At 39.3% G+C, this 14,458-nt stretch overlaps 1 protein-coding gene across 1 annotated transcript in view; it reads right to left on the bottom strand.

Moving 5' to 3' along the window:
• MYO16 (myosin XVI) overlaps positions 1-14,458 on the bottom strand; it is a 451,497-nt gene that overhangs the window by 278,468 nt on the left and 158,571 nt on the right. The window contains exons 12-13 of the mRNA XM_041730888.1: positions 7,844-7,971; positions 3,203-3,308 (exon numbers count right to left, since the gene is read on the bottom strand). Of these exons, the coding sequence (XP_041586822.1) occupies positions 3,203-3,308; positions 7,844-7,971 (234 nt within the window). The remainder of the gene's footprint in view (positions 1-3,202; positions 3,309-7,843; positions 7,972-14,458) is intronic.

Genomic DNA, 14,458 nt, shown 5'->3' on the forward strand with positions numbered 1-14,458 from the left:
GTCTATTTTGTAACTATGTTGTTCTGTAAGTTCTCTAATTCTTTCATGTCAGTAGTCAGTATCTTATAATATCTGAACAGAGATAATTTATGCCTTCTGCCCAAGTCAACCTAAAATGTTAAATTATTTTGAGCTGTGTGGTAGAATTATGTAGGTTCTCAGTATATAGTTTGAGCTTAATAAATGGTCATGAATTGGAGTCATTAATGAATATATATGTCACCACAGATACGCAGCGGGACTGACTTATTGTACATTTGCCACAAAGAGAAAAATCTCCAGAATCAGCATATGTATGGGAATCCAGAAGAACAGATTTGACTTTATAAGGACTTCTTTTTCAAAAGTAGAAAATATGAGGAAATTACATTGATCTATTGATTAAATATAACTCCCTCTCATCTCTAAATGAAGAATCACATACTAAAATGCCCAGAATTTTCCCACATGAACACTGACATGGCAGAAATAACTGGTCTGCAGCTACAGATCATGAGGGCAGTGACAGAAAACCAAACACAAATAGCACAATTCTCTCGGGGCAATGGGTTTCTAGATCTTAAACATTTGAGCTTTCTGAGGTCACCATTCTACGGAATAATCTAAGATAACAGCAGCGGTTTGTATTCCAATGTCTTCAGACACTTTTAAATATCAAATTGCTGAATGACATGCGGGTGTCCCAAAGAGAGATTCTAGAGGGGCAGGGTGTGCACCTGCCAGACTTCACTGTGAAACACACACCGAGAGAGAGGGTACGGGTGTGACACGCCAATGATGTATGGCCTCACACACTCGCAGCAAAGTGCACAGGGTCCTCATGACATACAGATGGTTTATTCACGTTAAATTTATTTGGTATTATTAAAAGAAATTAATTTAGGTAGCTTGAGATAATTAACCGTATCTTAGGTGTGCCAAAAATACTTACAGATATCTTACTCGTGTATTCATTCATTTGCCACATAGAAATTTGAGTTCCTACCATGTGGCAGGCTCTAAGATGGTGTTTCAGAATTCAAGGGACATGAACATGACAGCCACTTAAGATACTGTCCAGGGGTACCTGGGGGGCTCAGTGGGTTAAGTGTCTGCCTTCAGCTCAGGTCTTGATCTCAGGGTCCTGGTATCAAGCCCCATGTTGGGCTCCCTGCTCAGTGGGAAGTCTGCTTCTCCCTCTCTCCATTCCTCCTGCTCATGTGCTCTCTCTCTCTTAAATAAAATCTTTAAAATAAAAAGATATTGTTGAGTGAATAAATAAATGACAGAGGCACCATGGCCCAGTGTGGGAGGACATGTGTTTGAAGGTGCCTTCAGGGAATGCCCGGGGTGGCTCAGTGGTTGAGTGTCTGCCTTTGGCTCAGGTCGTGATTCTGGGGTCCTGGGATCGAGCCCCACATCAGGTTCCCCACAGGGAGCCTGCTTCTCCCTCTGCCCATGTCTCTGCCTCACTCTGTGTGTCTCTCATGAATAAATAAAATCTTTATAAACAACAACAACAACAAAAAAACCCAACAACAACAAAAAAACCCTAAAAAACAAAGGTGGCTTCAGCAAGGATAAGAGAACAGGATCCTTTATGAGCTGGAGAAGAAAACAGCACCAGGTATGACTGATGAGATACTGTGATCATAGGGAAAGCAGGGAGAGGCTGGTATCAAAGTGAAAGCCAGGTTTCCCACTGAGAAATGAGAAAGTGATTGTTACGTTTATTTGATGGGTGAGCCGGGGAGAATGTGGGGAAATGTGGGAGCCCTGCATTCAGCTCCAGCCATGTCTTAGGGGCATACTGTGGAATGTCCAGGAAAGCTGTTGGGCCAGGATCTACACAGTAAAAAGGGGAGCAAGTAGGGTTTGGATGGGGTGTGACAGCACACGGCAGGGTCTGAGTCCTAGGACCAATGAGCAGGAGCAAGCACAGAGTGTAGGAACCCGAGGCCCCAAAAAGAATGAGGACACACATGAGAGTTTCATTTTGTCTCAATTCTCATGAACTTGGATTATTCTAGAGTTATTTCCTACGAAATGATGAAGTTGGAAGGTTAGCCCTGTAGGTGGAGACTCCCAGAGCAGCACACTTCGAGTTCTGAACCTTTTCTTGGTAGGTTATTATTCAATTGTCTTTTCCCACCCTCTAGAGCTCCTGCGCGCATGCGTACTCATTGCAGGATCCTTCTGGCAGTTCCAGAGTGGGTTCTTCCAGTCTACTGTGGCCAGTAAAAGCTGCTAACAAAACTTACCAGAACTGTGTAAAAATGAGACCCAGCCAACGAACAAGCACATGCAAGGTGTGTCTTTGGGTAAAATTTCTGTGTTTTATTGTGTGGCCTGTATTTCTGACCTTTATCTTAGTTGCTCATAGGCCTCTCTGGCTCTTCCTTGAATATTTTAGGTGGATGAAGGATCCCAATTAGGTGTCTTCAAATAATGGCAAGTGTTACTGACTATAACTGAAAATCAGTTCTACATTGGGTGAAGGGAATCAAAAGGTACAAATTCCCAGTTATAAGAGAAATAAATCCTGTAGATACAATGCACAGCATGGTGAACACATTTACATTTAGCAAAACTGCTCTGTGTATTTGAAAGATGCTAAGCAAGTAAAACTTAAAAGTTCTCATCACAGGAAAAAAAATTAACTATGTGTAGTGACGTATGTTCATTAAACTTACTGTGGTGATCATTTTGCAATCCATACACATATCAGATCACTATGTTGCATACCCAAAACTAACAAACACAATGTTGTACATCAAAAAAAAATTAAATATTGGGGATGAAGGTGTATTACCTGCTCATCAATGTCATTAATATTTCCTGTTATCAATTCTTTGATATACATTGAAACTTTATTATCAGCTCTCAGTAATTCACCATTATAGGTGCTTATCAGGCCCATCTCCCAAAGGTATCTACACACCAAAGTGGAACTTTCTGTGTGAACAACAATTTCTATGTATATTATGTATTTTCAAGTGTTCTGAGCAAATATAAAAAGAGACTATGTTCAAAATATTTTAAAATATGTACAAGAAAATAAACCTTCTCTCTTAACAGCATGGATTTTCACCAATCTTTTTTTATTTCCACAAATTTTGACCAATTTATGGTCAAACTATGGTCCTATTATGATGTCTCCTTTTATTTATAAACTACAGGTTTCTTGGCCTAACAGATTCTCCAACCCAAACAAGAAACTTACATGCTTAAATTTGGACTCAAACATAGGTCTGCTGTAGCCAGATCTGCAGGTTAGGTGTCTCATTATTTGTTTGCTGGCTTCAGACTTGCCTGATCCTCTTTCTCCACTAAAAGAAAACAGAGAGAGAAAACCTAAGTTTACCATTTTGGAGAATGTAGTAAACAATTCAACTAGCAGAGATCATTCTTAGATATTAAAATGGTGAGGGGATGACAGCACAACCTCTAATGAGTGCATGGTATCATCTAACTCTTTCCTTTGATTTGTTCATCTGAAATATTTAGTACATATGTAATTGTGTCACACGTCCTATGGTGTACTAGATGCTGAGGCAACATACAGATTTCATGCAATGTCCCTAGATGCTGGGACATCATATCAATGTGATGCAAGCCTGCCATCCAATGTTTCACAGGGTAGAATCACACATATAGGTGTATCACAGCAGACAGGTGTCAGGCTGAAAAGAAAGTCACCGTCCACTTGTCCTCAGCTTCATCAATAAAGGTAAGTGAGGTGGACCCCAAGAGGCAGCCTCTACAGTGGGATGCATGTGTCCTAGAGCCCCACCACATGACCTTGTTAAATCTTTCTGAGCCTTCCAGGAAAGACATTACATCTTTCTCGGGAGATTCATGAAATTTTTCTAAGCTTTCCTTGTCTTTTCTTCAAAATGAACACAGAGAAAACAGCTCCTAAAACTAAGTTATAAAATGGTCAGATGTAACCAGGTGAGTAAGGTCCCTGGCATGCAGCGGGTCTTAAAACAGCCGAGTTGCCTCATGAGGCAGCTGTTGGTCTAACCTTCCATGTGTTCTGTTTTCCTTCAATCTAGGAATAAGCACTTACCAAACATGTTATTCATAGTGACAATACCTTTGATATTTCTCAGGCATACTTCATAACTCATCCAATTCATTATTTAAAGATTTATTTATTTATTTTAGAGAAAGAAAGAGCACAAGTTGTGGGGGGCGGGTAGAGGGAGAGGGAGAGAATCTCAAGCAGACTCCATGCTGAGTGCAGAACCTGCCACAGGGTTTGATTTCATGATCTTGAGATCATGAGCTGAGCCGAAACCAAGAGTCAGAATAACAGAATAACAGAATAACATTTCTGACATGAGATGAGAGGTGAGCTGATTCTTGGAGAAGGGGTAGCATGGGAGGCAGCATTCATTTAACAAAAAAATCTCAATCAGTACTTCCTGAGCATGTACTGTGGAAGCTGAACCAGGTGGTGAGTCTATCATGGTAGATGAGGCTAGAGGTCCACATGAAGACCCAGGCACCTGTGAAGGTGTGAGGCTGCACTGGAGGTTGTGAGAATGACCCCCTTCCACCCCACTACTGTGTGCACTCTATCACGACATGTAGGTGTAGAGAAGATGATCACCAGTTCTCTTAGCTAGCTAAGATCACATGCATTTTAACCATCCCATAACATCTCAGAATGGCCATCCATATTCCATGCAAACTCTGAGTAAAAGGCAAGGGAATAAAACTAAAAAATGATATGGGATATTTTATGAAAGAGTTGACTCTTTAGGATATCATATTAAAACTAAAAATCCTAGTTCAGTGTATTCAAGAAACATTCCTTGATCTGAAAAACCATCAATGATTCAACTGGAAATTGACCAAAGTTTTTGGGTGGTGCCAAACATGGACCCATAAGAATTGTAAAGCTTATCTGAACAGCCTGGTCTGCTAAATCTGCACATGATAGAGACAGACCCTATACTGCCTATTTCACAAGTTACTTGTATGTTCAGCATATAACATTAATTTAGATTTGCTCCCCACACTGTTAGGATAATGGATTTTTGTCACGTGTGCTCTAACAATTAATTAAAATCATCCATCAAGGACTTCAGAAAATTAAAGATAAGATAGATTATGGTGAACACCAAATTCTCAGTTACAACCCAGGACAAAAATCTGAAAATTAGGGTAGCCTGGGTGGCTCAGCGGTTTAGCGCCACCTTCAACCCAGGGCGTGATCCTGGAGACCCCAGTTCGAGTCCCACATCAGGTTCCCTGCATGGAGCCTGCTTCTCCCTCTGCCTGTGTCTCTGCCTCTCTCTCTGTCTTTCTCTGTCTCTCTCGTGAATAATTAAATAAAATCTTTTTTTAAAAATCTGAAAATCATTAAAAAACTATTCCTCAAGATGAAGCCTAGTGTGCTGGTGGGGCCTATAATTATCAACAAAGTGAAAAATAAAATTAAAATTTTTAAATAAAAGTTTAAAATTCCTGCCCTCATCCTAAGTTATATAGTACATCTATTCCAGAAATATTTGTATGTTGATCTCCAAATTTTAAATTATCCTTCATAAATGCTGCTTATAAAACCCAATAGACTTTCTTGGGGTGTCTGGGTGGCTCAGTCAGTTAAGCATCCAACTCTTGGTTTGGGCTCAGGTCATGATCTCAGTCAGGGTCTTGAAGTTGAGCCCCGTGTAGGGCTCTACACTCTCCAGATAGTCTTAGCAGAGCCCTACATGGGGAAAGACTCTTTCCCTCTCCCCATGCCCTTCCCTCCTGATCTCTCTCTTTCTCAAATAAATAAATCCTTTAAAGACAAACTAGACCCTCTAAAATGATCTTTAACAATGTATTTAGCTAAATTCTAAATTTACAAATTTTAATAAATTAGTATAATACGTGCAGAAAGCCTTTATCTTAGTCAAGACAATCAAGGAGACAAAGAAGCCACATAAAAACATCAATTCTGAAAGAAGAGAATGACAGAAATAATAAGTCCTTGGGATCACGGATTTTTTCTTCATTTCTTGAAACCTGAATGGGGAAATCCTTTTTTTCTTTTTTTAGAAAAATTGATATATACATGGCATTATTAGCCTTTAAAAATGTCCCAAAGAAATACTGCTTTTGCAGGATATTAACAAGTCCTACTGGAAAAACAATTCCATGAGCAAATCCATGTGAAAAAGCATTGGGTTAAAGATAAACGGGTTTATTTACTGGAAGAACTCGCTAGATACTATGAAATCTATAACAGGCAGATTCCCAAAGGACAATTCATTGGCAACTCAGAACTTTGCTATGGACCAATGTCTTTCAAGAGAATTCAGTGGATTCAATAAAAATTTAGGAAAACCCATGGATTCGTGGCCATCATTTTGGGAAGCCTGGGATGGGCTGCTGGAAACCCCAGGAGCCAACCATGTACCTGAGGAGCCAGCCATGTACTGGTGTCTGGGTGTGAGAGTGGGGGAGCCTCATTCAGGCCCAGAAGCCAGACTGTGGGCTCACATCCCACATACAGCATCCACTGGGCCCTAGACTAATGCATCACCATTTGCTAATTCGTACTCTTGGGCTCACATCCCAGATTCACTATTTACTAATTGGAGACCCAAGACAAGGGGTTACTCCTCCTAATAAACAGTTATTTGACACATAAAATCATGATGCTGATAATAATACCCATCTTATAAATTGTTAAGCAACGGATAAGGGAATACATTGAAAGCACCTTCTGGAGGGTCTGGCACTTATTAAGTTCTCAATAAACATCAGTTGTTATTACTGCCCATACTAGTGTATATGTCCCACCATCTCATTATTTTAAAAATGTTCCCCTTTTTGGTCAAAGTTAGACTAGAGAATCCACCAGGTAAAGCAGGTAAGAATACAGTCACCTGACTGAAGAATAGCTATGGCCACCACTGCCCCTATGCCTCTCTTACCCTGGGAACACTTTAGAACAAGTGTAAAAGCAACTCTTTGCATGCTATTTTGAAAATCAGAACACTGAAGTTTGCAAGTCATCCATCTGACCCACTATGGAACTTCTGATCAAATTGATAATGTAAAAGTGTATAAATAAATGCTTATTTAAGTACTCAAATGTCTTCTGGGTTCTGTCCAGGTGTCCATGTTTACTCTCTTTCATTGCACTTTGATGAGTTATGCAAAACTTTAACTGATTATACCTCGGGCAAAGCCTTGAGGATTTACAGAAGTCCCCTCTGGTAGACGTTGCTCCTAATATGAAACATAATTCTCATGCAGATCTTATTTGAATATCTAAATAATTCTTTAATCCTTTATCAATACATAATCACATTTCACCTCTACTTCTTAAGTTCCTGTGTGTGTGTGTGTGTGTGTGTGTGTGTGTGCGTGGTAAGTGTGAAGCTTTGTTTCAGTGATTGCCCTGAGCATCTGGCTTTTTATTAGCTAATGTTGCCATTATATTTCAGTATAAAATACTTTTGGGCAATACTTTGGTAAAATACAATCAAAGGTATATACCTAGAAGCAGGTGGGAAAACCCACAATCGCAAGGTAATAATTTGTAATTTGTACCCTGTATTTTGGACAGTACCACACAGTGGGTGCTAATAGTGGGTACCTTTCTTTCCCCATGATTTCTGAGGTTTGAAAGCAAAAACACTGGTTCTAAGCAATAAATCTTCAAAATGAATTGAGCTTCAGGTTAAGTGCGTGGATATTGATTTAGCCACACTTGGGGCTATTTCTAAGAAGAGAGATGCTCCTCCTTGTAATGAGTCAAATATATTTATTGCAAAGACATGGGACCACCTCACGCCCAAGCTCTCAGTGCAGCACTGAGCATTGGGGGGCGAGGGACGGGCAAGGGGCAGCTCACCTAAGGATGAAGCACTGTGGGCGCTGCTCCTGGAAAAGCTGGTGAAAGGCTCTCTCAGCGCAGGAGAAGATGTGCGGTGGCAGGGACGAGCAGGGCTGCCCGGTGCTGCTGAGATACAGCTGAGACACCTGCCAAGCAGTGCAGGAAACAGACAACCATGAGAAGGTTCAGGCTCTTCCTCGTCAGGACACAGTTGACTTATTTCCAATATTCAAACTGCCAAGGAAGCTCTATTTCTGAGACTCATTTGTAATTATGAAACGTTCAGGAAATTATGCCCTTTTCAGCATGTTTTAAATGTTCACAATGATAAAACAGAGGCAGATATTTGATCCTTCATTACTTGGTTCACAAGCTTGAAATTATTCTGCTGTCCTTAAGCAGAGCAATTCACACAAATCCAGTTTAATAGAAAGCCACGAAGTAAGGGGCACCTGCGGTAATTGCATCACATGCAACAACTCTCGGAAACATTCCATTTCAGTAATGTGAGACAGAAAGGATTTCTAATCCAAGTAGAAACCAATTGCAGCTGAAACACAGAAGAGTTTACAAACTTCTCAGAGAAGCAAAAATTAACTTAGTTACAGTGACATAGTGATTTATGAGGATTGCCATGGGGCCAGCCTGAGTAGTTCTTTTGAGTTTCTAGTAAATTTTGTTACATTAGAATACACACTGGATGATGGGGAGATGTCTGAGTCATGAAGAAATATCAGACAAAATTAATTTTTCTTTTACAAAATAACTGGCAAGTAGCCTTACGATGTCAGGGTTGGGAAGTTCATCAGAAGATGGAGGGATGTGTTCAGACAAGATCAAAGTGCATCCATCCTGTCATGGCGGCCTGGGTCTTTGGCTCTATGGGCACTAGGGGGCTGATGGGAAAGACCTGGATGAGGCATTTTGACTGGATGGTCACAGCGCATCAGGAGCACTTCCCTGATTCTAGGGGTGGAATGGAGGTTACACAGGTGAATGAATGCCTTTGTTTGTAGGAAACGCACAATGCATGTATTCAAGGTTGATCGGATAGCATACCAGTAAATCATTTGAAAATGGCTGGAGAAAAAAAGTTGTTTGTGCTATTTATCTGCAAATTCATAATATGTCTGAAGTTATTTAAAATCATAGGGAAAATACTTTTTTAAAAAAAAAACAGGATACATGGATTGTGATGCCTAGGTGACTCAGTCAGTTAAGCATCTGACTCTCGATTTTGGATCAGGTCATGATCTCAGAGTCATGACACTGAGCCCTGCATTGAGCTCCGTGGTCAGTGCAGGGTCTGCCTGAGATTCTCTCTCTCCCTCTCCTTCTGCCCATTTCCCCGCTTTCACACACACTCTCTCACTAAATAAATAAAACCTTTAAAAAATAAAACTGAATAAATGATCTACATTTATAAGAAATAATTGAATGAATCTCGCAAACATAACATTGAAGTGGAATCTATCAGACTATCTATCTCTCTATGAGAGAACATTCTATAAGATAAAGTATAAAACCAGGTAAAGCTAATCTACGCTGTTAGAAGTCAGGTCAGTGGTGATGATGAAAGATGATCAGCTGTCTACATGATGAGATGAAGTGCAGTGAGTGACACAGGCATGTGACTTGGGGTCAGGCTACTATTGACCTTCGGATGCTACATCAGAAGAAGGAGGTCCCCAGTTGATCTTGACCCCAGTTGACCTTGACCACGGGTAACTGAGACCATGGAAAGTGAAACCACAGGTAAGTGGGACAACCATATATGTGAACATATACAAGACTGGATGAGGGACACCTGGGTGGCTCAGTCAGTGAAGTGTCTGTGCCTTTGTCTCAGGTCATAATCCTGGGGTCCTGGGATTGAGCCCCATATCAGGCTCCCTGCTCTGCTCTCTCTCTCTCTCTCAAATAAATAAATAAATAAATAAATAAATAAATAAATAAATAATCTTTTAAAAAAGACTGCATGAAAGGATAATAGTTTTGGGAGAGTGGTTGTCATTGCTTATGAAAAGGCATTTGTCTGTGTTGATAGCACACAAAACCATCTAATCTAAGACATCATATAATTATAACATAGCTTTATTTTCTGTTCTAGACAGAAAACAAATGTCACAGTTGAAGTAGGGCACTGTGTGTTCTTAGCACATCTCTATAGCTGTATCCCAAGCTCAGGAGTGTATGTGACCAAGCACTTCTTTATTTGAAATAGTTCTCAGATTTTTGTACTTGTAATTATTCCTTTAAAATGGATAACAAGTCTATGGCCATAAAAAAATTAAAAAATAAAAAAAATAAAATGGATAACAAAATAATTGTTGATAGTGATGTATACATTATAACTCATAAACCAACCAGGCTGTTCTAATCCAGCTCTATTACTTTGCAGGATAAATTTCTGTTCCTTTTGCAAACTTGTACTAACACCATTTCATGTCCCAAGTCTAACATGGGCCTAATCAAATTTTAACAGAATCTTTTTAAACTCCATTTGTAAAATCTTATTGAGAATTTCCTTAGACATTACAAACAAGGCAAGACAGAAGAGAGTCAGGAGCATGTACGACTCCTACTCCATTGCTTCAAATCTCACATCTTCTCTTAAGGCCAAGTTTCACTAGACATTAGACATGTAAGGGATCTTGTTTTTTCATGATAACCAAACTAATAATGTTTCTCAGATCCCTTCAATTAAAAATCCTCTCCTTTCCATACAGTGTTAGACTTCATATAGTAGAATATTCCATTGCTACCACCTGGTAATACTTAGCTCGATGCTGATTCTATGCTTTATAAGTAATGTAAATACAAAATAATAATGCTAATAGAATAGTGCATTTAATTAAGATAATAATCAATTCTACTTAATTATTTCTATTGAAGCTTGAAGATTTTCACTTATGTTTCAGTTTTCTGACAAGCCATGTAACTTTTAGACTGGTTATCATTGCCACTACCATTTTTATTATCAATATTATTGCATGTTCTCATCAGGTCCAGCGACTACCACCAGCAACAGCCACTCCCTTCCCATATGCCTTCTCTCTCCACCTTATTCTGTCCACATCTGCATCATCTGGGAACACAAGGATTCTGGGTAGGGAAAATTTTTAGTGCACTATTGGATCTCATGGGTGAGAGGACATCATATCAGCCTCAGTCATGGGTAACTTCCTTTGCTGGGCTCTCTATTTCTAATGAATAAGGTTTTTTTTTTTTTTTTAATGGATCACCCCCCTCCTACTTTCCACTGTGCATGACACTTCCCAATAAACTTGGGGGAGATTGAAGAGTCCTGCCTTGTTCTGATTTCTGAAACTAATCATGCAGTTCCACAACTGGTGAGAAGGCCATACAGAGGCTCCCCAGCTGTCCAGGACCCCTAACCTGGTGGAACCTCCCTCATGTCAACAGCTTGATGTGCATAGGCTCTTGGCTTCACACTATGGTAGGAATATGTCACTCTACTTGCCTGATTGGATTACCTACCCATTATCTATATAGCCTTATCTAGATGACATATTCTGGGAAAAAAAATATCTGTTTTTTTTTTTTTTTTTACAAAGGTTCACACATAATAATGAACAAAATTGCCTCTGGACTCAGCATTTGTGCCACTGAAAACAGTCTGTCATGCATTTGCTCTGTGGTTACATGACCTGGATTTAAATTATCTTCCTCTCATTCATGGAAGACTTTAGAAAATTTCTCAAATCTACTATAGGCTTGGGTTTTTAAATTCCAGAGTGGAAATAATAATTCTTATATTGATTGCATTGCCTTTTGTGATTACTGTGATGATGATATATGTAGAGCCCTTTGCAGCAGACCTGCCACATGACAAGCCCTAGACAATGCCGCATCCTCTTTCCAGCCCCACTCGTCCAGAAGTGATAAACTGTTCAAACCAGTGACTCGCCAAACTCAAACATGGCAATGGAGATATTAGACCAGCACCAAGTGGAATCTGAAATTAAATTAAGCCCTAAGACTGGCATCCCATACCAGATGCTATTTTACACAGTGGGAGACCTTAATCTCACTGCCAGTAACAGACAAAAAGAATATGGGTGTTGATCATTTCTATACCCTTGTGTACTTGAAAATACAATCTTGAGAAATTATCTCCAGGTATTTTATCTGGAATGGTATCTCATTTTGCACATTGAGATTTCAAGGTGATATAACTTTGGTTTGTGAAGTTCATAGTAAAAGAAACAGTGAGAAATACCTGAGACAAGTCTGACGTCAATGTTTGAGGGGCCAATGAGTATCTACTGATGAAGGGTCCACTCTCATGACATTCACATGTTAACTGGTTTCCACAATGATACAAACACCAAGATGTTCATCCTTTCTGATTACTACCTCAACAATGCATTAGACCTGGTTCTTTTCTTTTTTAAAAAAATAAATATTTATTTATTTGAGAGGGTGCGGGGAGAGTGCACAATGGGGGAGGGGTAGAGGCAGGGAGAGAAGCAGACTCCCTACTGAACAGGGAGCCTGAAACAGAGCTTATTCCAAGACACTGAGATCATGACCTGAGCCAAAAGCAGATGCTTAACCAGTTGAGCCACCGAGGAGCCTCTAGACCTGGTTCTGTAGTAGCCGCCAACTGCCCTGTCATTGTGGTCTCCCCATCCCTCCTCCTTTCTCTCCCTATTCCCTTTCCCTATCCTCCTCCTCCTTCATTGCTTTCTATTATTTTTCTTTTTTTTTGGTTTGTTTTTGGTTTTTTTTGTGCTTTCTATTATTTTTCTACCTCATTCTTAAACTTGGTGTGAATCCTAGAAATCTTACAAAATGAAATATCTATGTGAATTATTCCTAATCTTGCATCCAATGTAGAACCTCAACATTATTTCAGTGTAATCACCAAAAACTTCATATATTCACCTGACCCTGGTTTTCCTCATCAATTTCTCTTTTCTTCCATTTTTTTTTCATTACAGATTCTCTTCAACCCACAAATTCAAAACCTATATCTTCAAGGGATGCTTTTTTCTTGTTTGTTCCTCAGGTGAAATTCTCTGAAGATTCTTATTGTCTTTTCACAGATTCACTCAACTTCTGCCCATTACCACTAGAGCCCCCACACAGGCCCAAATAGGCTTGCTCTTGGATTATTTCAGTAGCTACTAATTAGTCTTCTTGCTCAAATTTTTTTTTTTCTCAAACTGATGACGACAGACTTGTAAACATTATTTGTATCAGACTTGTTTGTTTTCTATGGGTCTTTATTTTTCAAAATTAAAACCCAAACTCTCTAACTCAGTTTTATACTCTAGATCTAAATCAGATTTTTCAATTCTGTAGCTTTTTGAACTTCTTGCTCTTATAAGATTGGTCTGTGCCTTCTTCTCAATGATCCTATTTTTTTTTGTCCCCATAATGTAGTTCTAGATAATTCTCCCAAGTATACCTCTCCTTACCAGAATCTTATTCTTAATAATTCCCTAAGATTTGTACCAATCACATTGCTTTTCCACATTCCTTTTTTTTTTTTTAAAGAGATTGGAAATCTCAGTTTTTTTTTTTAAATTTTTTATTTATTTATTTATGATAGTCACAGAGAGAGAGAGAGAGAGAGAGGCAGAGACACAGGCGGAGGGAGAAGCAGGCTCCATGCACCGGGAGCCCGATGTGGGATTCGATCCCGGGTCTCCAGGATCGCGCCCTGGGCCAAAGGCAGGCGCCAAACCACTGCGCCACCCAGGGATCCCTCCACATTCCTTTTTTAATTTGATAAGATTTATTTCCCTCCAGTCTCCTGACTTATCAGTTAACAGTATGCAGTCTCAATAGAGCTATCTTACTGTCCTCAGCCACAAGAGAAATCTGTGATTATTTTTTATCATTATTTATGAATTATCTTTAGAATGTCAATGCAGTTCTTAAGGATGAGGAGACTCTTAGCATCCCCAAATATCTAGTATAGCATATTGTGTTTAATCGACTCAATACATGCTTCTTTTTGCAAAGTCTGTTCAGAAAGATCTGGCCACTTTTCCATTTACTCCTCCCCTACCTCTTACAGGTTTAAAATGTCACTTGCCTTCAGCATAAATAAGCAGCACAATAATGAGGCCCTTTCTGTTGGTGATACTTCATTTACAACTGTCTGCCTACTGGCCCACTAAGCGCCACTCCTCCCTAGTGACTGTTCACATCACATCAACACTGCTTATGGCCAGAAGCCACCTCATGGACAGGGCTGCCTGCTGCCATGTTTTATATTAGTCTCACAATGCATTTCAACACAGAGTGCTCTACATCCATGATTAATGGCCTCCTAGAAATAAAAAATGAATGTTATACAAAGCCTAATATAACATAGTTAATGGTAACAAAATTAAAATGAGCTGCAGATGATGCATGTGGAGTTCTTTTCAATATGAAACACAGTGTTATCCTCTTGGCCTACATAATCTTTACAGATACAATCATATTCAGTGTCTTAGTTTCTTCTTTTATTAAACTAATGAGGGAAGAAACTAAACTATCTGAACAAAATTTATTAAAGATAATAAGCATATTAAAAAAATAAATTAAAAAATAAGGATAATAAGCAAACATATAATTACATAATCAATAGACATAAAAATAAATGAAACTTTC

This window comes from Vulpes lagopus, chromosome 16, assembly GCF_018345385.1.
Source record: "Vulpes lagopus strain Blue_001 chromosome 16, ASM1834538v1, whole genome shotgun sequence".
NCBI classification, from domain to species: domain Eukaryota; kingdom Metazoa; phylum Chordata; class Mammalia; order Carnivora; family Canidae; genus Vulpes; species Vulpes lagopus.